This window comes from Onychomys torridus, chromosome 8 (genome assembly GCF_903995425.1).
Source record: "Onychomys torridus chromosome 8, mOncTor1.1, whole genome shotgun sequence".
Classification (NCBI taxonomy): domain Eukaryota; kingdom Metazoa; phylum Chordata; class Mammalia; order Rodentia; family Cricetidae; genus Onychomys; species Onychomys torridus.
Window position 1 is genome coordinate 68924577 of NC_050450.1, and position 24706 is coordinate 68949282.

The 24706-nt window shown below is 43.0% G+C and overlaps 1 protein-coding gene across 2 annotated transcripts in view; it reads right to left on the minus strand.

Moving 5' to 3' along the window:
- The window catches only part of Myo1d (myosin ID), a 298063-nt gene that overhangs the window by 102226 nt on the left and 171131 nt on the right, over positions 1-24706 (minus strand). For both annotated transcript variants that reach the window (XM_036194795.1, XM_036194793.1), the window contains 3 exons: positions 15509-15732; positions 7848-7992; positions 6431-6535 (listed from right to left, as the gene is read on the minus strand). In XM_036194795.1, the coding sequence (XP_036050688.1) occupies positions 6431-6535; positions 7848-7992; positions 15509-15732 (474 nt within the window). The remainder of the gene's footprint in view (positions 1-6430; positions 6536-7847; positions 7993-15508; positions 15733-24706) is intronic.

Sequence of the window (24706 nt, forward strand, 5' to 3'; positions counted from 1 at the left end):
ATGTAGGTGTGTGTGCCTGTGTGAGTTTATGTGCACCATGTGGATGCAGGTACCCTTGAAGGCCAGAGGGTGTTGATCCCCTGAGACAGGCAGTTGTAAGTTGAATGATATTGATGTTAGGAACCGAGCCTGGATCCTTTGCAAGATCAGTATGTGCTCTTAACCTCTGAGCTATCTATCTCTCCAGCCCCAACATTTTTCTGAACCTCTACAATGTCAAGCTTCTCACTGACTGAGAAAGGCAAGCAGACAAAAAAACAAGCACAAGCAATCTCTACTTCAACAGAAGGCACACTGTGATATACCTTGTCATTCACACGTATATTCTCTACAGTCTTTGCACCCTCCCCCCATTCTTATTTCCAAGATACCAACAAAGAAGTAAGAGGTTAATCTGAAAACAATGTGCTTTGGTAGGATATTCAGATAGCTGTGTTCAGAGAGGCAGGGCAGGACAGTGCACTATAGACAGAATGTAGCAAACTAAAACTCAAACTTGACATGGAAATTTACCTTATCCCTTTTGCCTGGTTTTAGCCATCAGTCAATTCTCTAAACAGTTATTCTATAATAAAAGCATGTTTTTTAGTCTTCAACATGACAGCAAGTTGTGCCTACGATTAAAATAGACTTTATGTGATAAGCATAGTTTGTGTTCTCGGAGGATAACTTGTATGGCATCTGCTTTTGCCAGGATGGACAATTGGCACTTCCCACAAGATCTGAAGCATGGAGTGTGAAGATCCATTTAGCTGTTCTGCACAGCACTGGCTTTATGCAGAACTTGGTAAAAGGAAAGGTTCCATGGCCTGTCTGTCTGGATAAACACTGCAAACTACAGCTCCCACTATGATATCCATAGCTTAGAAAGTTATCAAAGGTTCTGAGAATTTTGCATGTAAGCAGTATGTTTAACCCAGCACTTTCACAGTACATTTTATTAATGCAATCCTTTTAAAACAAATGCCTATTAATATTCAACAGAACATTGGTTCTATGAAAGCCAGTTTGGAAAATACTCATCATTTTCTTCATCCTTGTGCTATGTAGAACAGAGAATACCTAGCATAGAACCTGAATAAAAAGTAGAAATAATGCCCCTAATCTTTTATAGAATCATATGGAGAAACAAACAAATGATGTAGAAAATAATATAATTTTAGAACCCTGTTACACAATCTTACAAGATCATTTGAGTTGAGACAAAAAGGCCACATGTTCTTTTGGTGATATATGAGTTAATCTAAAAACAAAGAAAAAAAATCCCTGAAAGCAGAAATTGTACTGAAGTTGTTCAGAAATATTCTTTCATATGAATAAAATGCAGTTTCTACAGAGACTAACAAATATTTACCTTCTGTTTCAGCAACTCAAATCATCTTAAAACATGGGTCAGGTAAGTGTGAAAGACATCGTGTCTAACTGCAAAAAAGCTGTAGACTGCTTACCGTGGCTCTATCGACACAGAAAGGAAAACCTTCAGCATACACAGGTGAGTTCCTGCTTATCATCATTACAGTATGGGAACACTACTTTTACTTCCTATTTATTTCTTCAAAGTAATAGCAAAGCTGGATGTCAGACTCAGAATTAGATAAAACTTCACCTTGTTTCTTATACCTAAGGTTAAAATCCTCATCCCAGGAAAGAATCCCTCAGCACTTCAAGGCAGCTGTTTATGGGTTCAGTTGTTTCCACAGGGGGTCGACGATGAAGCTGCTCCCAAGTCAGAGCAGAGCAAGCAGAAGTGCTGAGAGGAGCTATTTGCAGTAGTCTCTCACCTTACATTAAAGAACACTTGAGAATAACTGTCGTTAGTGGGAAGCAGTCGCTTCGAAATCATCAAAGCACCAAGAGGGGGCTTTTGGGAAGCGTATCAGGTTTGCCTTTGGACTGAAAGGTTCTACAGAGGACATTATTATAGAGGAGCAAGCACAAGAAGGGTGTTTTGGGTTGAACTTAGAAATACAGGACTGTCAATAAGAATTCTTCAGTGTTCTCATCAGGACAAAAATGTCAGACATTAAACTGTCCTCCCTGGAATGAGAAACATTCATTGCACCAGGCTTTTCTTTCTTTCTTTCTTTTTTCTTTTTTTTTTTGGTTTTTCGAGTCAGGGTTTCTCTGTAGCTTTGGAGCCTGTCCTGGACTAGCTCTGTAGCCCAGGCTGGCCTCGAACTCACAGAGATCTGCCTGCCTCTGCCTCCCAAGTGCTGGGATTAAAGGCGAGCGCCACCACTGCCTGGCTGCACCAGGCTCTTTTTTTTTTTTTTAAACAGATGGCCGGGTTCTCAGAACCACCTGACTCTCTTGAACTGTTCTGATTGCCAGATACCATGATGTCAGAAATGAGAGTGGGTATAACCTCACTTCCTAGGTGGCAGTACAGGTACATTCCTGTGTTGTATTTACAAACAGGAAATATGACTGAAACTCTTTTGTGTTGGTGTGTACATCTGGATAACAAGTCTTCTCTTGATTGTGTCATTAGCCCTAGGTCTATTTAACAAAACAGAGTTCCTGAATTCCAGGGTTCAGAACTAGAATCTGGAGTGTAGAGACTGGTTGATGATACTGTGAATTTTCCTCAATGACATTTACTTCAGGCTGAGTCTGCTGGCCTGTTGTTCAAATCACTTGGACTTGAACTTTTCTTTAGAATGTTTAAACACTGACCATGACACCGCAAAATCTGAACCATTCTGAATGTCCCGCTAGCACTCAAGATGTTCAGATTTCACAACATTTGAGATTCTGAATGTTCAACTTGTATTGTTGTCCCTGGCTCCCAATACAGAGAGTTCACAAAGCCCTTGTAATAGGAGTCATGGAGGCTGGTTGCCAAGACCAGGGCATGATTAGAAGGCTGAACTTGCATTCAGTAGCTCTCCTCCCCAACCACCTTCAGAGAGAGGAGAAAGACTAGGGCTAGGGACTAAACTAATTACCAGCCAACAGTGATCTAAACAACTCTGCCTACGCAATGGAACCTCCATGAACCCTGGACACTCGGAGAGCTTCCCAGATGGTGAAAGCTTCCATGGGGCAAGAAGGTACAACATTTTCTTTTAATTGTGGTGGCTAGACCATTGCCATTTAATATGATGGTCAATGGGGTTAGGTTTAAATTTATTATCTTTCAACATATTTATTTGTCCCATTTATTCTTTGCTCCCCATCCCCCGTCTGCATTTTTTAGACACGCTCCACACTCTCTTCTCCTTGATGTCTTTCTTTTTTAAGATTTATTTTATGCGTATGTGTGTTTTATCTGCATGTACGTATGCGCACCAAGTATATGTCTAGTGCCCATGGAGGCCAGAATAGAGTTCCTGACGGTTGTGAGCCACCATGTGAGTGCTGGGAATGAACCCTGGTCCGCAGCAGTGCTTTTTAACCCCCGAGCCACCTCTCCAGCTCCTTGTGTCCTTTCTTGACTCCTTAACAACAACTTGTTTTGTTACTTTTTGGTTTTGCCAGGATTGTACAACACAGTTATAATGCTCGATTTTCTACTGATACTACTGTACTCTGTGTAGAACATAAAGCCTTACACATTTCCTTTTCTCCTTCCTGCCTGAATGATGTCTTCTGACTCTTCCTACAGTATTCACCCTCAGATGTGCCTGGAGAAGTCTGTCACCAGTTCTTGAAAGATGTATTTACTGGGCATTCAATTCTAGGGTAACTGCTCTTGCTCCAGTGCTTCTGACCTCCTTCCTCCCCCTCCTCCCTCCCTCTCTCCCTCTCTTTTTCTCTTTGGTTTTTCAAGACAGGGTTTCTCTGTGTAGTTTTGGAACCTGTCCTGGATCTCACTCTGTAGACCAGGCTGGCCTTGAACTCACAGAGATCTGCCTGGCTCTGCCTCCCGAGTGCTAGGATTAAAGGCGTGTGCCACCACCACCTGGCACATGATTTTTCTTAAGGCTTTATTTGGGTTGTGTTTTGTTGTTTTGTGTGTGTTCAGTGTGGGGAGTTTTGTTGATATCTCTTCAAATTCACTAAGTTTTCTTTTAAACAATTTATTTTTGTTGTGTGTGCATGTGCCAGAGGTGCACACGTGCGAGGTTGGGAGACATCTTTGTGGAGTCCTTTATCTCCTTTCACCTTACTTGAATTTCAGGGATTGAACTCACAGGACACCAGGATTGGGCAGCAAACACCTTTCCCAGCTCAGTCATTTCAGTCCAAACCCACTAATCTTTCTTCTTTAAGGTCTAATCTACTGTTAATCCTATTGACTGCATTTTTCTCTCATATTTTTTATGTTTATAAGTTCAACTGTCAGCCATTCAAGGTATTCATTAAACATGTCCGATCTTCCCTCTAGCTTTCTGAATATATAAAATAAAATGTTAATAATTGCCTCAATGCTCTTGTCTGTGTCTTTTTGGATGACTGAATTTTCATATCTTTATCAATTCAAGGTCTTGTCTGTAAGCTTGTTGACGGATGTCATGCATTCTGACTTTTACCTTTGGATGCTGGATATTTCTATAAATGTTTTGAACTTTTTCTTGTGTGCTAATAGGCCACTTAGAGACCTTTGATCCTTTCTAGAAGTGATTTTCAGGTTTCTTCTAGAGGACAAGCAGGGCTTGTCCCGCCTGCTGTCGAGCCTTGTCAGGGCTCTGCCTGATGCTCCTGAGGTCTCTCCAGTTTGTGCGACCTAACTGAGCACCAGCACTGTGACCTCTCCTCGGGTGGGAGTAGCATGGGGGGTGGTCCTTGCCAACCAAAAGTGGTTTCCTTTTGTACATGTCCTGTACCTGATGTTTACACCAGACTGTCTAAAGATCTCAGGAATCCTTTCCACGCAGCATTCTCTTTTCTACTCTGCTCCCCACTCTACGTCCCTCTGGAGGTCTGCTTCAGTCCTTCCCAGCTCCCAGCTGTCTTTTCAATTAGGGAATCCATTCAGCTGTGTCATGGCTCCTCTGCTCACCCATGGATTGGAAGGCCCTGAGACACTGTCTAATGGGGCCATTGTCTTCACTCCCCCTCGTTTCTTGGGTGTGAGGGATGGAATGTAGCCTTGCACATGCTGGGGTAGTCCTCCACCACTGCCATACCCCAGTTCATCTCGCTTTTTCTTGTATTTCAGGGATCTCTGTCTTTTCCTTGCTGATATTCACTGTCTTAAAAACTATCATTTGATACTTCTTGCCCTTTCTCTTCCCATGTGTATCCTTTCTCTATTCATTTAAAACAGCTACACTATAGTCTATTGTGTACATTCACAGTTTACTGAATTAACTTACCACTACAAACTCATATGTACAGCTATAGAAATACATTTTAAGGTAAATCTGAGATGTGGAGTTTTGGAGTAAGCAAGTATGGACGTTTAAAATTTTGATAGCTATGCCGGATTGCCTACTCAAAATGATCTTATACTCTAGGCAACAGTGTTCCCCTAAATCTCTGCAAACAGTCCTTACTATCAATATTTCAAAGTGCCAAACTTAGGGCTGGAAAACCACATTTCATTACTCTGATCTGAATCATATACTGGAACTAAATATTTTTCTTAAGATTTGAAACAAAATGTTTGTTCTGAGGTCTTTGCTACCTTCAAATTTCTTCTTTATATGGTGCCATATTTACAATAGTATCTTTTGTTAAGCCAATGCATGATTTCATTAATATACAGAACTGTACTGGGATTATGTTATAAACTTCTTTTATAATTACTCTAATTTCTTCTCTCTCTCTCTCATTTTAAATAAGTATGTGTCTGCATGTGTGTCTGTGTATGGTATGTGTCTAAGTGCAGGTGCCCATGGAGGCCAGTGGTGTCATGTGACCCTGAGGCTGGAATTATGGGGGATGCTGAGTGACACAGGGGCTAGGAACCAAACTCAGGTTCTCTGGAAGAGCAGCAAGTACTTCGACTGCTGGCCTTCTCCTCAGCCCCTCCAAATCTAGTGTTTAAAGCAGCAGTGACACACCTGTGTAAAAGGAGTAAACACCGACTCAAAAAAGGGCAGGTTGTGAAGGATACACTTGGAGTAAATACAAATCCCTGGCCTCAAGATAGCACACAACCTGTTTAAAAAAAGAAATGCTGATCAAGCTGGGCATGGTGGCACACATCTGAAGACAGCACTGGAGAGGCAATTAGGAAGGAGTTCAAGCTTACCCTTGGCTACATAGTGATTCTGAGGCTAGCCTTGGCTACATAGGACCAAAATCAAATGGAAAAAAAAGTAGTTATTCAAGATGACTCCTTTCCCTCAGGAAGGCTTCATTAGCCTAACTCTAAAATTGTCATGTTAGCCTTTCCAACATATCCTCAGCACAGGTTGACAAAGCTCACTGGTGCTGCACCCAGCTGCATGGGACTCCTCGTTTTCACTGTGGCCCACACATGTGGGGTTTTTTCAGTCAGTCTTCTCCTCCAAGATAGACTGTTTCAAGAGTGTCTTACCTTTCGGACATGACAGGAAAAGAGGACGTTCATATATTTGTCCTTGCGTTTCAGTTCATTAGCAACTGGCATGAAAGTGCCTGAGGTCTGGGGTGTATCTGGCTTCTGAAAGAACAAAAGAACAACAGGAGAATTCTTAGACTGTAGGTGCTAAGGCATCTGCTCAGTATATTGCGTTAGAACTATACATATACAGTTTTATAGCATACCTTTTATCTCTCACTCAGATGTTAGACTAATAAAAGTATTACCATATCAAGGGTCCCATTAAAAACTTTAAATTAGGCAACAAGAGAGAAGATGAAATGGAGCTTTGGGAATAATACAAAGGATGTAATTAAAAATGGTTGCTGAGCACTAGGGAGAGCAGGCCCTGTACCTTTGTTGGACAACACAATAGAGCCAACCCTGTTGGCAGAGGTGTGGGTGAGTCAGCCCCAAAGTTGTAAGCACAGGAGAGCTGTCCCCATTTCACATCTGGCAGACCAGCCCTACAGCTGCCCAGGCCCAGACCCAGAGTTATGACATCCACCCATCTATGATCTGCTGGAGCACGTGAAGGGACCTGACCCACTGACTCAAAGCTTTTGGACTTCCCTAACAGGGCAGCAGGAGGACATTCAGGAAGAGTCCTAGTGGGGGTCCAGCACTGATCACGTAGTAGAGACCAGGGGCTTTGAACTAGGCCAATGACTCTTTGCAATGAACAACTGCAAGTAGAGATGTATGGACAAAGGGGTATATGGCATGACTTACTGGGTTGTTCTGAAGCTTCTAAGATGAGACTTTTAATTTTTTCCATTTTATCTTTCTTCCTTTTTTCTCTTGGATTTTGTTTTATTTTGGGGTGTGTGTGTGCAGCGGTGGGGTGGCAGATGGGAATGAATGGGGAATGAATGGGATCAAGATACATGATGTGAAAGACACATAGAATAAAAAAATATGGCTGCTGAAGCCGGGTGTTATAGTGCATGCCTTTAATCCCAGCACCCAGGAAGCAGAGACAGGTGGATCTCTGTGAGTCTGAGGCCAAACTGGTCTACATAGTAAATTACAGGACAGTCAGAGCTTTGTAGAGAGACCCCGTCTTAACAAAAATGGCTGCTGAATAATTGAAGGGAAGGTTGAAGTGGTCAAGGGCCAGGTTATAGAGTATGCTAATAAATGTGGATATAACCCTCCTCAAAGTAGACGATGTATCAAGTACTGTACATTTAAAAGCAACAAAACCTTTTAATTTAGTACCTCTCAGAGAAATTACTTAGTTTCTTAAAACATCTCTCTGTAAGATATTAACTTTGCTTTACAGTGCTGAGGCTGGAACCCAGGCCTCAAACATCCAGCCTCCTTTCTGTAACTTCTTAGGAAAACATTCTTTGCAGAACTGCACAAATTCACACCGTTCACCTGGACTTACCGAAGCAAGATAGTTGCCTTCCCAGGCCCTCTGCAGCCCAAGGTCTGCCCTTTGACCTTTCAACATTTCCATGGCTGCAACCTTTGCCCTGACCTGGGGAAGGTCTGAAGCAGGTATGGTCTTGATGAGTTGGGATGCTCTCCATCTACAGGCAAATAAATAAAATGTATAGGCCTTAGATACTCGTTTACTCCCCAAAGGATTTCAAGCTGCTATTAAGTAGAATGAAATAACTGTATATTATGCTAAAAAGGTAAAATGATTACAAAATATATACAGAAGTTGGTAAAACATAGTTTTCTATAGATAGAAATTTTGCAACAACCTTATTGTCTGTGTGCTCTGAAGTGACTAGATCTCAGTGGCTTCCGGCTTTTACAATACTTATTGGGCACAAAGCAAGCAGACATCCTAAATATCTTGAAGTCCAGACCTTCCAGTACCACTCAACCAACAAGATCTGTGTAAAATTGAATGTCTGAACAGTCTGAGATCACACTTCTGGTCCCAAGTATTTTCAATATGGGACACTCAACCTGTGTTAACCATTAGGTCACAGGAACATGGATTCATTATTCATCCAACAATGTCCTAGCACCATGAAAGTCCAGGTCCTGTTCTATGTAGGGGAAGCACTGCTAAAAGCAAACCAGTCCAAGAAACTTTCTTCTAGGTGCTTTTAGAAGTAACAGAGAATAAAAAAGAAAATACACACGGATGTGTGATGGGGACTGGATACCTGCTATGGCAGGAAACAACAAGAAGGCAGAGGGCCTTGGAAGGAAGGCATGGGTAGGGTGGTGTTCACATGGGTGGCAAGGATAGTGAATAAAGCCATACAGGAAGATGCCAGATATATGGACAGTTGAGCAGGTGCATACCCAGAAGGGACCACAGTAGTACAAGGGCTCTGAGACAGGGATTGGTCAGTGAGTTATGGGGCAACATGGGATCCTGAGAAGATGAAACAGCATGGGTAGGGAAATGAAGAGAAAAGGTCAGAGTGAGAGCTAGGGCTGAGTGAGTCCACAGAGCCACGAGGGCATCATCAAGACTCTGGTCTCTCCTCTTCATGAGGTGAGACAGCCCTGCAAGGTTCTGCACAGAGACTGGATGACCTGACTCATGCTTTAACGGGGTCACTGTCATTGCTGTAGGCTAGGGTCAGGAAGATCTGTTAGGAGGCTGCTTTGATAGAACACACACCAGAGGGATGTGACTCAGGTCAGGGAGGTGGTGTGGGAGGTAAAGATAAGTGGTTGATCTAGATGCATTTTCATGGAGGGCCAACGGTATTTGTGGATGGATTAGACTGTTTGGAAAGAGGAGGTTTAAGGATGACTCCAAGTGTTTTTATTTGTTTTTGGCATCAAGCATCTGTAAACATAAACCAAGAATATTCCTGATTGAGAAGAACAACAGAAGGAATTCTATGCTCTTAGCAGCAATTTTGTCTCATGTGACAAGCCTGTTGTCTAAAAGCACAATGAACTGTCTTTAATTGAATGAATAGTCAAGGTCAATGATTCCTAAACTATGTTCCCATGGAACACTAGCATAAGCTTCAACTAGAATAAAAACTTTACACTGAAATAGCCAACTAATGAAAGAATAAGAGAAAACCTATAGAGCTATGAGAACAGGGGATGTCAACACATTGGCTATAAAGACTTTCTAGCAGACATGAAGCAGGTACAGGTCAGTGTAGACCACTATGCTCAATACAGGGAGATGAGCTCTCATGGACAGGTTTTATGGTAAGGCGCAAAAGATCTTGAGACCTGAGTGGCAGGGCTCGGAGCAAAGGCAGGAGGTGATGGCTGTAGTGAGGTCATGGCTTGTGGGGTCAGCCATGGTAGATTATAAAATACTAAACAAACATAAAGGCTCAGCCCTTCAGTGAGACCCCCCCCCCCCCCCAGCTTTTCATGGCCTCCCAGTGCTGTATGAGACAGACTGCTCTGAGTCTTTGCCCAGAGGCTACAAGAGTGACAGTGGTCAAAGTCAGGACAATGGTGACAGGCAGGCCCTACAGCACGAAGTGATCTGTTTAACAACTGCCCCAGTGGGCCCTGGAGCTCCATGACACTGCTAATAGGAGAGACTTTAATCTGACTGCTGCTCTTTCCTACCATGTACCTGGCTTGAGTTCCTTGTCTGCTTTAGTTCCCACAGTGGCCCAAGACAAGGCTCACATCTGACTAGAGACCCTCAACACAGAAGCACAGTTGGGCTTCAGGCTTCTGACCTGTTCAGCCATGGTGAAAGCCACATGGCTTATTATTCTGGTCATTATTGTGGTCACAAGCCACAATACATAACTTCAGGTAGGCAGCCATAAAGACCAGCTGCCTCAGTGACAGGAAAAGGACAAAACTGGACATCACGCAGGCTTAACCACAAAAAGTTACTGTGAGGAAAGGAAGATCCGAACACAATTCGAAAGAACCAGGCATGATGGTACATGCCCACAGTTCAGTACTTTTAGGAGGCAGAGGCAAGGGGATCAGATGATCAAGGTCAATCTTGTCTACATAATGCAATTTAAGGTTACTTCAGGTTATATGAGACCCTGTCTCAAAACAAAACAAGACAAACAAATAAAAAAAGCAAAGAAAACAAAGTAACACAATGAACACACATGGAGATTCCAGAAAGACAGAAATAAACCCACTGGAATCCCTTAGCACACATCTCACAGAACCCCACAGAACCAAACATTCAAGATCACGGTTCATAAACTACAGCTTGTTTCAAATCTGGCTCAAGGGCTGTTTTTATACTGCCTGTAAGCTAAGAGAAGTCTTTACATTTTTACATGTTTAACAAAACAAAGACTATGTGAGAGACCATATGTAGACTGCATAGCCTAAAATACTCAAGGCCCTTTACAGAAAAAGTTTGCCTGACTACATGAATACAAATGGCAAGATTCATTCAGAGGTGGGGGTGGGGAGAGGGGGGAGAACGAGGCTGGGACTGTCGTTGCCATTCTTCCCAAGTGTCACTGTATCCCTGGAAGCCTGGTTAGTGCCCGCAAAACACCAGGTGTTTGGTAAATATTTGCTAGGTGAGCAAATGTAATTTTATACAAATTAATCAGTTCTAGACTTAAAATAACACCAAGTCTAAAAAGAGGCCTGCTCAGGCCAGCCTACAATATGAAATTAATCACTATCATTTGCAGTCATCACAAATATTAAACAGGGGTATAAATTGGTGCAGCTACTATGGAAATCAGTGTGGAAGTTTTCCAAAATAGAACTACCAGATGAACTAGCTGTATCACTCCTGGGCATACACCCAAAGGACTCCACATCTGACTACAGAGATACTTGCATATCCATGTTCAATGCTTACAACAGCCAGGAAATGGAATCTACTTAGATGCCCAACAACTCATGGATACAGAAGATGTGGTATGTACACACATACACACAAACACACACTCACACACACAAACCAGAATTTTATTCAACTATAACAAAAAATGAAATTATGAAATCTGCAGGAAAATGGATGGAACTGGAAAAATATTACTCAGAAAGGCAAATGTCCATGTGCTTTTATTTTTCATTTTTTTAAATTTTTAATTTTTATTTATTTATTTTTTGAGACAGGGTTTCTCTGTATAGCTTTGCATCTTTCCTGGATCTCACTCTATAGCCCAGGCTGGCCTCCAACTCACGGAGATCCACCTGTCTCTGCCTCCCAAGTGCTGGGATTAAAGGCGTGCACCACCACCACCACCTGGCCCATGTTCTTTTTCATATCTGGATCCTAACTTCAAATTCTTTTTTTTTTTTTTTTTAAAGATTTATTTATTTATTATGTATAAAGTGTTCTGTCTGCATGTATCCCTGCAGGCCATAAGAGGGCACCAGGTCTCATTACAGATGGTTGTGAGCCACCATGTGATGGCTGGGAATTGAACTCAGGACCTCTGGAAGAGCAGCCCGTGCTCTTAACCTCTGAGCCATCTCTCCAGCCCCTAACTTCAAATTCTTAGATTTTATATATTTAACATGGCATGTCTGTAGAGGTCAGGAAGCCAGAGAAGACTATGGTGGGGGAGGCTCTAATAGGGAGAAGGATGTAGGAGAATACATGGGACATGAAAGAAGAGGGGCATACTGGGGTAGAAGGTTTAGATGGGGGATGGGAGAATGGACTGAGCAAAGAAAAACTAAGGGTGCATAAAAAAGAGTAATGGAAATGCACTACTTTGTAAGATAATTTAAAAAACACAACAAAAAGGGAGTGTGAATGAAAGTACTCTGTAGGTATAGAAAAGCTACTCATAGAGGACATGCATTAGTAAGTGAAAATTTCAGCGCCAGGGATGGGATACCTCCCTATGAGTTGTCAGTCAGGAGGGTTCCAGCCCTCCCCCACCAAAGACACAGGCTATTGCTGCTTCTCCAGGTTGTCCACTATAAGTAGTTGGTGACCCTACTGCGGAAGAGACCACACACACTGGTTGTAGGACACAGAGACATGAACTTGGGACTGACTGGGAAACTTCCTCCCTGACGGCTAGCTTTCATTGTACTGGAAGGTGCTATGCAGGCCACTGGGGAGAGAAGACATCAATGGTCTCACCCAGTGTGGGAACCTCCATGCCACAATACTAACCTGCCAGGCAAGATGTGCCCACTAATCCAAAGCGGCAGGACTATGATGGAGGCAACCAACCACTTTCTGTTTAGATTTGAGGCATTCTCTGCAGGGGAGAATTTGACTACCACTGTAAACTTGGTCAAAAGCCCAAGGCTGGGGAGATTATAGGCCCCAGAGGGGAATTGACTATTGTTGTTTTTCTAAATGGTCTTGTTGTCAAATTGCTTGCTAATGTATGTTTATACTCATAGGTTTGTGTTGCTTCCAATTTCAGTCAGAGAAGTCTCTTTTTTGCAGTGGGTAGTGGCTAGTGCAGGTATTTATAACTGGTCAAGGTATGAAAATAAGTGACATTCAATGCTCAGCCCTAAATGGGACGTCTCTATTACTTCCTCCCCACAAGGCTCAGGGAACACTATGGAAGAAGGGGTTGAAAGAACGTAGGAGCTGAAGGATGAGGAGGAGTGTTGTAAGATGTTTTCTGGATGTGACAGGGCCATTGGATTTATGAACTCAGACCTGCACAGGATCAAGCCAGTCAAAATTCCATTACGGATGAGGGAGAGGCTCATGAGGTCCTACCCCTAGTTAAGGAGCTACTGGCAGTTGATGGCTGTAACACATAAATCATGATGCATACCTGTAATCCCAGCACTTGGGAGTGGAAGGTAGGAAGATCAGATGTTAAAGGTCAGCCTTGGCAATATAGCAAGTTAAAGGCTAGCCTGAGATATGTGAGGTATTCTCTCTCTCTCTCTCTCTCTCTCTCTCTCTCTCTCTCTCTCTCTCTCTCATACACACACACACACACACACACACACACACACACACACACACACACACACACACCATTAACTAATTATTTCAAAGTTACACAGCCAGTCCAAAGAGAGCCAAAATATGAACTGGGTTCTGGGGTTTGGATTCCTTATCCCTCTAGGGTGCTGCCTTTGTGTGTGCGTGTGTGTGTGTGTGTGTGTGTGTGTGTGTGTGCGTGCGCGCGTGTGTGTGTGTGTGTGCGCGTGTGTGTGTGTGTGTGCGCGTGTGTGTGCGTGTGCACACACACACACACACACACGTGCATTGCAGTCCAAAATGCACAGGCAAAAATTTAGAAGGGTATTAATATTTCTAGAGTGGTTATCTCAGAAGAAGAAAACTAGGAGTGAATAGTATGGTGGATCTCAACTTTATATATAGCATATTTCTCACTTAGAAACAATGAGTATGAATTTAAAAACTGCTTAAGTACTTTTAAAATATGTTGAACATCCAGGCAGTAGATAGTGTTACTAAAAATTTTCTCTGCCATGAAGAAATTTGTCAAGACTGAAAGTTACTACTGTCAGTGCTGTATCTGACAGGTTGTTTTCTCTGCTTTCCCTTAGCTTATATTTTCTGTCCTTTTATTGCTGTCCCCTTCCCTTTGTGGCACTGGGGACTAAATTACTGAATCTAGGCCTTGTGCATGCTAAGCAGGTACTTTGCCACCTAGCCATGTCCCCAGCTCTCTTTTTACCTTTTGAGGCAAGGTCTAAGTTCCCCAAGAACTTGAGATCCTCCCACTCCAACCTCCTAAGCAGTGACGGCTGTGGGCCTGCACCAACAGGTCTGCATCGTATGGTTTTTATAAAGTGCAAATGAGATACATATTCATGAGTTTCCTGTCATGTGACTTCTCTATCTTTGGGTACACTCTATTAATAGAGAGTCAACTCTAATGAAGACTAAAGTCTGATTTAGCATACAATTAAAGGTAGTTCTTCTACATTCAGAATATCAAATAGTGCTTTTTAAAAGAAATTATATCAAATGACTACATTTGGGATCTGTTAGTTTGGTTAATGTCACCAGATGATTATAGTTAAGACAGCACTAGATATCATCCATACTTCATATCTATGGGATCTGCATCCTTGGGTTCAACTGGCCTCAGATGGCTAGCATAGTGAGGTCAATAATGGTTGTAACTCTGTTGAACACATCTAGAGGTTTTCTTTCTGATTACTCCTTAAACAATACAGCAATAACAACCACATACAGAATATTTATGTTGTATTATGTATTAGAAGTAATCCAGATAGAGTTTAAAGGATACAGGTTCTACTAAAGCACTCCAACATGGATAGGTGTGGTGGCACACATGCCTTTAATCCCCACACCTGGGAGGCAGAAGCAGGTGAATCTCTGTGAGTTTCAAGTCAGGCTGGTCTATAAGGGAAGTTCCAGGACAGTCAAAATTACATAATAGAGAGAGCCTATCTCAAAGACAAAACAAAGAAAAAAAGGAAAAAAAAAGAAAGACAGTACCACAGCATTCTATGTCAGGAGTCTGAAAATCTAGAGTCTGTGGGGGCCTGGACAATTCTCTGAAGATACTGTGGGGTAACTGTCTCTGCTGCATGCATGCTGCCAACAAATAAGCTAAAAAAATTGAGGAGAAAGGACTTCAGCAAAGTCGAGCTCAGGTTCAGGGCAGGTCATAAAAAATCAGTTGGGCAGGTCCAAATTTTCCATGGGTATTTATTTTTAAAAAGTGTGGCCTAAAATAGTTGTTTTCTCCCTTGGCTGCACTCTAAAGCCACTGGAAGCTGTTAAAGACCTGGGCCCATGCTCAGCTCCATCAAACAGTCTCTGGTGGGCCTGGGACTCGGGGACTCCTGAGTCTAAGGCACAGTTGGACTGAGCTGCTGCTCTGATGGGATCAATGTGGCTTGCTGGTTTGAAGTATGTGTGTTGATTTTAAGAAAGTTATTTATGTTGTTTTGCTAATGACAGGAAGTGAAGGACAGCATGCTGGTAGTTTATCTTAAATGTGGCTTAGATCCAGGGGTTGTGGCATGTTGCTGTCCAGTGCTACAGGAAAATTAAGGTGACAGTCCCATTACTTTGAGAGGTAAGCAGATGCCCTTTGAAAACAAAACCAATCAAACACAAGATAGAGGGGTAAATGTCACAACAGCAAAGAACTGAGCCAATAAGACGGCCTAGGATTTGGCAGTGGGCCACTGTATGGAATGTGGTACTTGCCAAATTATTACCTATTAAAAATCGACTGCAGAGCCTCCTCAAAACGGCGCAGGACTTTTGGTGGGGTTGGCCACTTCACATGCTTCCCGTAGTCTTTCATGTTCTTGACACCGTGGAAGCGTCTGGCCACCTCGTGGATGTACGATTTCACTTTATAGCGCCGGTAGTACCTGATTATTGTCAGAGCGGCCTTGGTCCTCTTGTACCGCATTCGGGCCAGGGTGCCACGCCACACCTTCATGACAGAGAAAGAAAACCAAAAATGTTGCTGGCTGACTGAGTAATAGGTGACTTTGGCCTTACAGATGGTTGGTTCCTCTGCTTAACCAGCTCAGCTGGCAACCTGGTTGGTGAAATAATCCAAGTCTGTTGATTCCACTTTCCGCCAATAGATGGCGCTGGGAACCATGCTCCCCCCCCCCCCCTTCACTACCCCTACAACCCTTCACTAGCCACTCATAATTCTACGGAGAAGTAAGTGTGTGGTATTTAAAGTGGTTTTAACTTTATTGTCACGAAATGAAGAAAACCAAAATGCAAGTATCTGTAGATAGATAAATATTTTAGGAAAGCTGAAGTCAAGTAAGATGAGTCAGAGCCAAATGCCATAAGCATCTACAGTGCTTTAGGAAATGGAGTTTCACACACACCGGTGGTAAGTGGAATGCTACTTTGGGTTTGCAAGCAGATTTACACAAAGCCTACGCTCTCACTCTCTGTAGGCACGAGATAAAGTCCTGAGAATTTAATATATTCGGGGGGGGGGGTCAATATCATATGAAGGGCCAAAGAGATCATCAGTATTATATGAAGTTTTCTTGTGTGTTTCAGCAACTCAGAAATTAATCAGACAATATATAAATGTCAAATTTGTCCAAGCATCAAATCAGAGATACTTATTTTTTTTCAAGATCCTGTATCCATATACTCCTATTTTGCAATCTCTTGAGCAAAGATGAATTTGATGTAATCTTTGACTGAACAAGGCCCTTTTCCTATACATTCTCTCAACCACCAAATTCGCTTTCTTCCCTACTGTTTCCCTTTTCTGTTCTTTTCTGCTGTGGAGTCTTTGTGACCTCAGATGACTAACCACTTTTCCTGCTAAATGCTGCTGCCCCCAGGTCTCCCTCGCGACTCCATTTACTGCTGTGCCTTAACCACCCCGTCCTGTCCTTATTTCTCTCCTTGCCCCTGACCTCAGAGGGACAATGGTTTCAAGCCAGAATTCAAAGCCTACAGTGTGGGTTCTCCAGTCTCTCTCTCAGGTTTCCTGGAATTCCTCTTGAATCCCCATCTCCGCTCCCCAAATTCTCCTAAGACACGCCTGCACTGGCTCCTTTCTTCAGTTGTGTTGAGCCTGTCTTCCGGCAGACTCTGAGTGTCCTCCATATGCTGGTCGTGTTCTCCCTCTGCAGTCTGCGGCGGTGTGTGCGCACAGATTTGTTTGCACACCACATGGGAGGGGTTCTCAAGGGAGCCCGATGGGTTAAGAAAGACGCAACACATGAGGGAAACATGGTGTGTGAGCAATGTGATGGCAATCTAGGGTTCACGTACCGCCAGTACTGGAAGACAATGAGGCGATGAAAACCCTCTCGTTCTCTCACGTGGCACTGGCGCAGCAGCCTTTTAAGTCTCAGCGGCTCCTTCCTGTAGCCGAATGTGCTGTACAGATGGCTGTGCTACGCCCCCACCCAAGTGCTAAAATAAAGGCCCCTTCTTTGGTATCTTGAGAAACCAAAGGAACACAATTAGAGGGTGGAAGTGTGTGATTCAATTTCTCAGACAAAACATATTTTTAAAGTTTCATACTGTTTGTGGCTTTGCTTTTCAGAGGGGAGAAATTGAGATTTTTCTGGTGCCCATTCCACATACAAAGTCAATCTTTTAATTTCCAAGAAGTATTTTATAAAGCTTTTTGGCTAGATTCTTTAGAAAAACATCCTGGGAGTGCTTTTTAAGGAGAGTCTTTAAGTTCATTTGTGTTGTTGGTTTATCTAGGGTTTGGGTTGTTAAAAAAAAAAAAAAAAAAAGGTATAAAAATGCTTACAGTAAAAGACCTGCCTGTACTTCTCCACCCTGCATGCTCATTCTTCACAAACTATTTCAGCTGTCTCTTCTGGGACCCACTGCTGTATCTGCAGATAACAGACACATGTTCTGCTCCGATAGTGCAAACTGGACATTCACCCCTCTCACTTCTGTCCTTTTGAAAGCCGTCAAGTCACTTTCAGGGGTTGGTTGTTTTTTAAGATACACCATACACAGAATAATCCACACACACACATGTATTGCATTATATTGTGTATGACATAGGAAATGGCCTTATCATTGGACAAGGACTAATGGCTCTTTTCCCATTACCTTATAAATGTGCTTTTAGCCATACTTTGGAACTACAAGCAAAATTTCTAAAACCTCTGGCTTAACTTTTTAGTATACCTTATGCTAACTTTTACCAAGTGCTGTCCTAGGTCTGTCAAGTGACCAGCGACACTTTTCAGAGGGCAGGCTCCTCCACAGCCTTTTTCTTCCAGTGTTCCCGGTGACCTTATGCTCCTCTGGCTGTTGCACAGCCCCTGCCCCGAGCCTTTACAGACCACTCTTCCGTACTGGCTCACTGAGCTCAGCTTGAGCTTCTAGCTTTCTGTCTTGGCTTCCTTCTCTGCAGCTGTTTCCACATGGCTGCTGGGCTTCTAGTCTCTTTACTATCCTTGGAAGTACAAAGCAGTTGCTTAAAATGTCTGCTTCTCGGGGTGCAGGGGCAGAGACCTGACAGGGCACTCTGGGTACAGACTGCCCCTGTCTGAAGCCTGGTGCCCTCACAACAGCTGAGCAGGCATGGCAAGTCCCTCCACCTCTCTGCACTGCAGACTTCTTACCTGAAGATGGGATGGTGAGGGTGTTACCTCAGTGCTGTGAGGGTGAGTAGAGACATGGAAAAAGGGAAACAGTGCTTGGCCATGGTCAGAGCTTGCTAAGCACAGTTGCTAGACAGTTTCAAAGTCTATTCTGTCACTGGCAGGCTGCAGGACATTTTTTTTTTTTCTGTAAAGGCAGACGTGTTTGTTTCTGTCACATGTCAATGTGAACTGGAAACTCATTAAGGAATGTAAGCCATTCATTTGTTCACACTCAGATAGTGCTCTACTGGGTGTTACTCCATGCTTCCATCTACAAGATGCATTGAACCCATGGTTTGCCTCCTGTACCCAGTCTTCTAGCTACCCAGGTGAGACAGGAAGGGAGTCTTGGTTTTGGGTCATTGTTGGTATCGTCTTTAGTTAATTCTCAGAAATAATCACTTCACTAAGTCTGGAACTATGTGCCTTGTGGCTTGATATTCATTTTCCGTATCTTGAGAACATTTCTTGGTTCAGGTGTAACAGTAACTGCTAATAGCTGCTTCCCCATTTCTCGCCCTCTTCTGGGTAGACCAGAGGCAGGGACCACAGAAAGTCCTGCTGACTCTTCCTGCTGGGGAAGGAGTCTTTTGGGTGGAAGAAAGGCTCTCAGCAGAGGGTTCTCCTCTAACAGAGAATTCTCCTTTAACATTCTCCTTTAACAGGGAATGCTGACACCTTCAAAGCAGCTCTGACTTTTCAGACCCACCCCGCCTCGTACTTCTCCATGCTCCCTTTTTCTCTTTGAAGAATATATTGATGTTTTTTTTTTGGTACCCTTTTTCCAATTGGGTCCAATTTTTCTTTTTTTCTGTATGACACTTCTGCTAGTTTATAATATGAAGTTGTACCCGTGTGGCTTCAGAGTTGAGGGCATATTCTTTAGGACTCCTTGGCGAAGAAAGTGGCTCATGCATTTTTCTTTATAATTATAGTATGACATTTACTTTGAAAGTGTATTGTTTCTGCTTTGCAAACACAGCATCTCATTAAGACGACTGTTCCATGAACTCTGATGTGTCTGTGTGGAGGAGTTGCTGCTGATTTTCCCTCCAAGGGTTAGCAGGATGAAAATTAAGGTATAGGCCAGCATGGTGGCACATGGCTTTAATTCCAGCACTCAGGAGGCAGAGGCAGGCCGATCTCTGTGAGTCTGAGGCCAGCCTGGTCTACAAAGCCAGCAGGAGTTACACAGAGAAACCTTGTCAAAAAAAAAAAAAAAAAAAAAAAAAAAAAAAGAGAAGAAAGAAAGAAAGAAAGAAAGAAAGAAAGAAGATGATGATAATGATGTTTAAGGTATAAAAATTTTTAATTTTTCATCTCTGTTTAAAGCTGCACAAACTTTTTTTCTTAATTTTAGAAAAAAATTAGATTTATTCATTTTATGTGTCAGCCTTCATTTGGCCTGCAAGTATGTGTACCACATGTATGCTTGGTGCCCTTGGAAGTTAAAAGAGGGTATCAGATCCCCTGGAACTGGAGTGACAGATGGTTGTAAACACCTGGGTCCTCTACAAGAGCAAGAGTGTTCTTTACTGCTGAGCTACCTCTCCAGCTCTACTGTTGGTTTGTTCAAGTGTCACATGAAGCTTATATCTATAGAGGGCTTTGCTTGATGGTAGACTCTAGAAGGCTGAAGATTAAATGTTATATTCCATAATCAAATGCTTATTACTTATTTGCACATGCCCAGAAGATTCAACCAACAAGGGAACCCAAAGGAAACCTCACTGAAAGCATTTTTTGTTTGTTTATCCTTTTGATGGAGTCTCATGTAGGCGAGGCTGGTCTCAAAGCTCCTATGCGACCAAGGATTCTACCTCCCAAATATTGGAATTACAGATATAGACTATCACATGCCCAGTTAAAAGCATTTTAACAACCTGGTTGGGGTAGCTCAAGTCTACAGGAGGATCATGAGATCAAGGTCATCCTTGGTTACACAGTGAGTTCAATCCAGCCTAGGTTACATAGTGAAACTTTCTCTTAAAAATGAAGAAACATATTAATATTTTAAAAATGAGATCCTGTCTCAAAAATAAAGCAAAAAGAAAAAAGAAAACAACCCCCAAACCAAGAAGCAGCAGGAAGTTTTAATCCCATGGAAAGAGAGTAAGACCATCATGCAAATTGGCCAAATTTATAGCAAGCTTTAGTATATGTGTACAATATAGCTGGTCAGGTGACTGTTTCTCCCTAAATGTGGGATTTTAGAGGTCAGCCCTGAAATAGGAGAAATGGGGTTTTTATAGCTCCCAAACTGCAAGACAAGGGGGCTTCCAAGGGAATTTTGGTACATAGCAAGTTGGCAAAATGTTTTATGAGGGTGGAAGTCAGGGTATTTGTGTACAGAACATGTTAAATTCCAGAAAATGGGTCAAGGCATGGTTAAACACAAGTTTTACAGTACCCAGAAATGAACTTATTTTGAACTTGTAACAAAAATGACTACTGATTTTAAGATGGAGTCAGGCTGGCTCATCAGAAGGGAAGTGCATATAAAGTCCAAGTGGGACTAGCCAGATACTAGAGCACATGCACTGGGTAAGCAGAAGGAAACATGTGAAGAACAGAGCCACAGGAAAGGGCCAGCAGCCTTTTAGGCCAGCAGGGAAGCAGGGGTATCCCACAGGAGCAGGGCACCAGGGCAGTACTGTGCATACCCTACCTATTTAGGTGCCAAATCTCCACACAGCAGCCAGTGACCCTTTAAAATTTGTCAGATTGCATCATATCTCTGCCTCATGATGTGCCTCTCCATGTTCCTTAGGACAAAGGTCACAGTCCTCCAATGGCTACCTGGTACTGCTCCCTGCCTGTCCCTATCTCCTCCTGCCCTCCTCCTCCCTGGCTGACCCAGGCATACTAGTTTCCCTGCTGTACCCTGAACTGTCCAGGGACCCATACTCCAGGCCCTTCATGCTAGCTGTTCCCTGCCTGGTATGATCTCCCAGACACCACATGGGTGACACTTTTACTCTGTGTTATTTGCTCAGCAGTCACTATCCTGTTGAAGAGTTCAACTTGTCCCCACTCTCCTCTCCTGGTACTCTTGACTCCCCTCTTCCCATGTTCAATTTCTTCTCTTCTCTCATCACTTAGCAATACACTGTACCACTGACTTGCTGGACCACTGCTCAGGCTCTTCCCTGCCAGAAGCCAGGCTCTATCAGCCAAGAGATCTTTGTCTTTGGTCATGGCTGGGTCTCACTGCCATGACAATTCCAAGGATGTTGTAGTCATTCAGAAAGAAGGAGCTCATCCTTGCTTGTAGAAGATTCCATTAAAAGCCCATTGTTCCTATTTTGTACACAACATCTCACTTTTCTTCAGCACGACTTTCAGTGTTATTTTTCACTGTTCCTGTACTGCATCTGTTACTTATAAACCCTTTCTTTCAGTTGCCTGGGACTCAGTGTTTTGTACCAGAAGCACTCCTTGGGTGTGTGGGGATCTTGGCTATCTATGCTGAAGACAGCCCAATTGGAAGCTCTGTTCATGAGCTTTATGGAGGGTGGACTTCCCTACAGGGGCTGGGGACTAGCCCTTTGTGAGGGACTCTGGAATGTAAATATGGCAAAGCACTTTTCTCTTTGCTACTAGGTCTCCCTGAGTGAGGGAGAGATAGGGAAGGCACGTGTCTCACTCTTCCCTATCTACTCTTTCATTTAATACCCTTGGATTCAGTACTGTGCCTTTCTCTTGAGTCTGGTGTCCCCAAGCCCAGGACTTCTCTGAGTCACCGTCTTCAGACAGTAAACTTGGTGTCATTTACGAGCGTGAGATTGAGGGGGTCACCAGCTCCTTGGTGTCCTTTCTTTACTCAGCTTCTCACTAGTCTTCCTTCAGTAGAGAAGGCACCTGGTCCTTCCCACAGCTCGGGGAGGAACTGGCATCTTTTGTTGTCTGTAGACTGGAACTCCTCCCCTTCTTGGGGCAGTGGCCACGTGTTCACTTCCCAAGGCTGCTCCTATCACTTGTCTGCTGTCATGTGCACTAGGGCTCTGCTTATCCTCGTGGCTGTATTTACAGGTTAGAACTTCCCTGCTGTTTCCGGGCTGTGGAGAGGAGAGAGAAACACAATCTCTACCTTTAGTCAGGGGTTTCCCAGCAGCATCTGGATTCTGAGTTTTCCTTTGGTTCACACTTCCTCAGTAGTCAGGCATTTCAAAGCAGCATCTGGCACTCATTACAGGTCAATTATGAACCTTTGCTTTAGTTTCAGAAGAGGCCAGCTTGCCTTATGTGTTTTGTTTTCATTGTTAGTCTAGCTGTCATGGGCACTGGGCCTTTCTGTCTTATGGTTAGTACAAATCACTACCTCAGACCTTTCTAGTGCTCTCTGAAGTGGGTATTCTCTTTGTTCCCACAACTAAGAATTCTTCAGAATTTAGCTTCCTAGGCCATCCATATTTAGGGACAATTTTAGAGGGCCTTTCTCCATTTCTATGCCCAGCTAGTTAATTTGACAAGTTATATTGGTTAAAGAAGTAGTAGTGGTTAAGAGGGTATATTTAAGCACCAGGTTGAACTTGAGCAAACTGTAAAACACATATGATTTATCATTGATACTCATATACTCCACCCAATTTAGAATGTGATAGTCATATTCAATTTGGCCCTTTCTAAGAGCTATTTAGAAAGAATTTGTTTAAAAAAGATCTATTTATTTATTATGTATACAGTGTTCTGCAGGCCAGAAGAAGGCACCGATCTCATTGCAGATGATTGGGAGCCATTAATTGATAACTGGGAATTGAACTCAGGTCCTCTGGAAGAGCAGCCAGTGCTTTTAACCTCTGAGCCATCTCTCCAGCCCTAGAAAGGGTTTTTTAAAATTAATTTTTTGGTTAGCACAGGAGGAAGTGGTTTTCACAGTGGTAGTTTCATACACATACAGAATTATACTTTGTTCCTGTCCATCCGCCATCGCCCTCCCTAGCTCCTTCACAGGTTCCTTCTCCCCTCAGGAGACCCCTTTCTGCCTTCATGTCACACTATCCTATTGTTCTCCCAGGAGTTATTTTAAAGCAAGCCTCAAAGACAGAAAAATATTCCTCTTTTCCTAAAATATCTCTTTGAGGAACAAAATTAATAAAGACCTAGTGTGCTATTTTAAAACATTTTTATCAGAGTGGCAGATTAGTATGTATCAAGAAGATAAAATCTAGTGGGTATATGTTTTTAGTATAATTCCTGAAACAAAGCCCCTCAGTATTATATATAAACTAATACTATTCCAAGATGACCAATGGGTGGGAAATCTGTAAAGCAATGAGGTAACTAAATCTTCAGTCAATAAACAAATGTAAAACAATTTTTAAAAAGGAGACACAGAGAAGCACATGTGAATGGCTATCATTATAAGCCATCCGGATGAACCAAACTATTGTCACAAAGTGAGGTGGGGTAAGATGGGGAGGTATGCCTGGTAGAACATAATTTAGAAATGTTTGGGGCTGGAGAGATGGCTCAGTGGTTAAGAGCACTGGCTGCTCTTCCAGAGGACTTGGGTTCAATTTCCAGCACCCACATGGCAGATCACAGCTGTCTGTAAGTCCAGTCCCAGGGGATCAAACACCCTCACACAGACACACATGCAGACGAAACACCAATGCACATGAAATAAAAAGAAGAAAATTAAAAAAAAAAAAAAGATTATCCTGGGCTGGAGAGATGGCTCAGTGGGCAAAGTGCTTGACACTCAAGCATGAGGACCCAAGTTTGAATCCCCAAAATCCACATAAAGTCACATAAAGCCAGATGCAAACACACCTATAATCCTAGTGCCCTACAGAGAGATGGAAGGCAGATATAGGGGAGTCTTGGGCACCTGCAGGCCAGCTAGTCTGGTATAGAGGAGAAAACAAAACAAAACAGACAACAATAAAACCCCCAAGAGACCCTGTTCCAAACAAGGTGAAAGGTGAAGAATGACAGCTGAGGTCATTTCAGGGCTTTCACAGATGTCGTCTGGTGTGCGCGCACACACAATGAGATTTAAAACACAAGTCCATCCTTGAGTTGCTGTCATGGAATCTGGAACACTATCTGAGGCAGGAACCTTTGTTTTGGGCTAGCATACTTCAAGTACAGCCTCGCTCAGCTCTCTTAGCTGACACAGTGTGCAGCCCACTGCTGCTCACTACTGACTCCAGCAAGGCATCGGCAGGAGCTGACAATCTCCTTGCAATTCTAACTTGAGGTCATTTACTCCTAGGGGTACATCTCATCATTAGCGGCATCAAAACCTAAATGGCAGTTATTTTGCAGACAAAAGGAAACAAAATTGCCTCAGTTAAT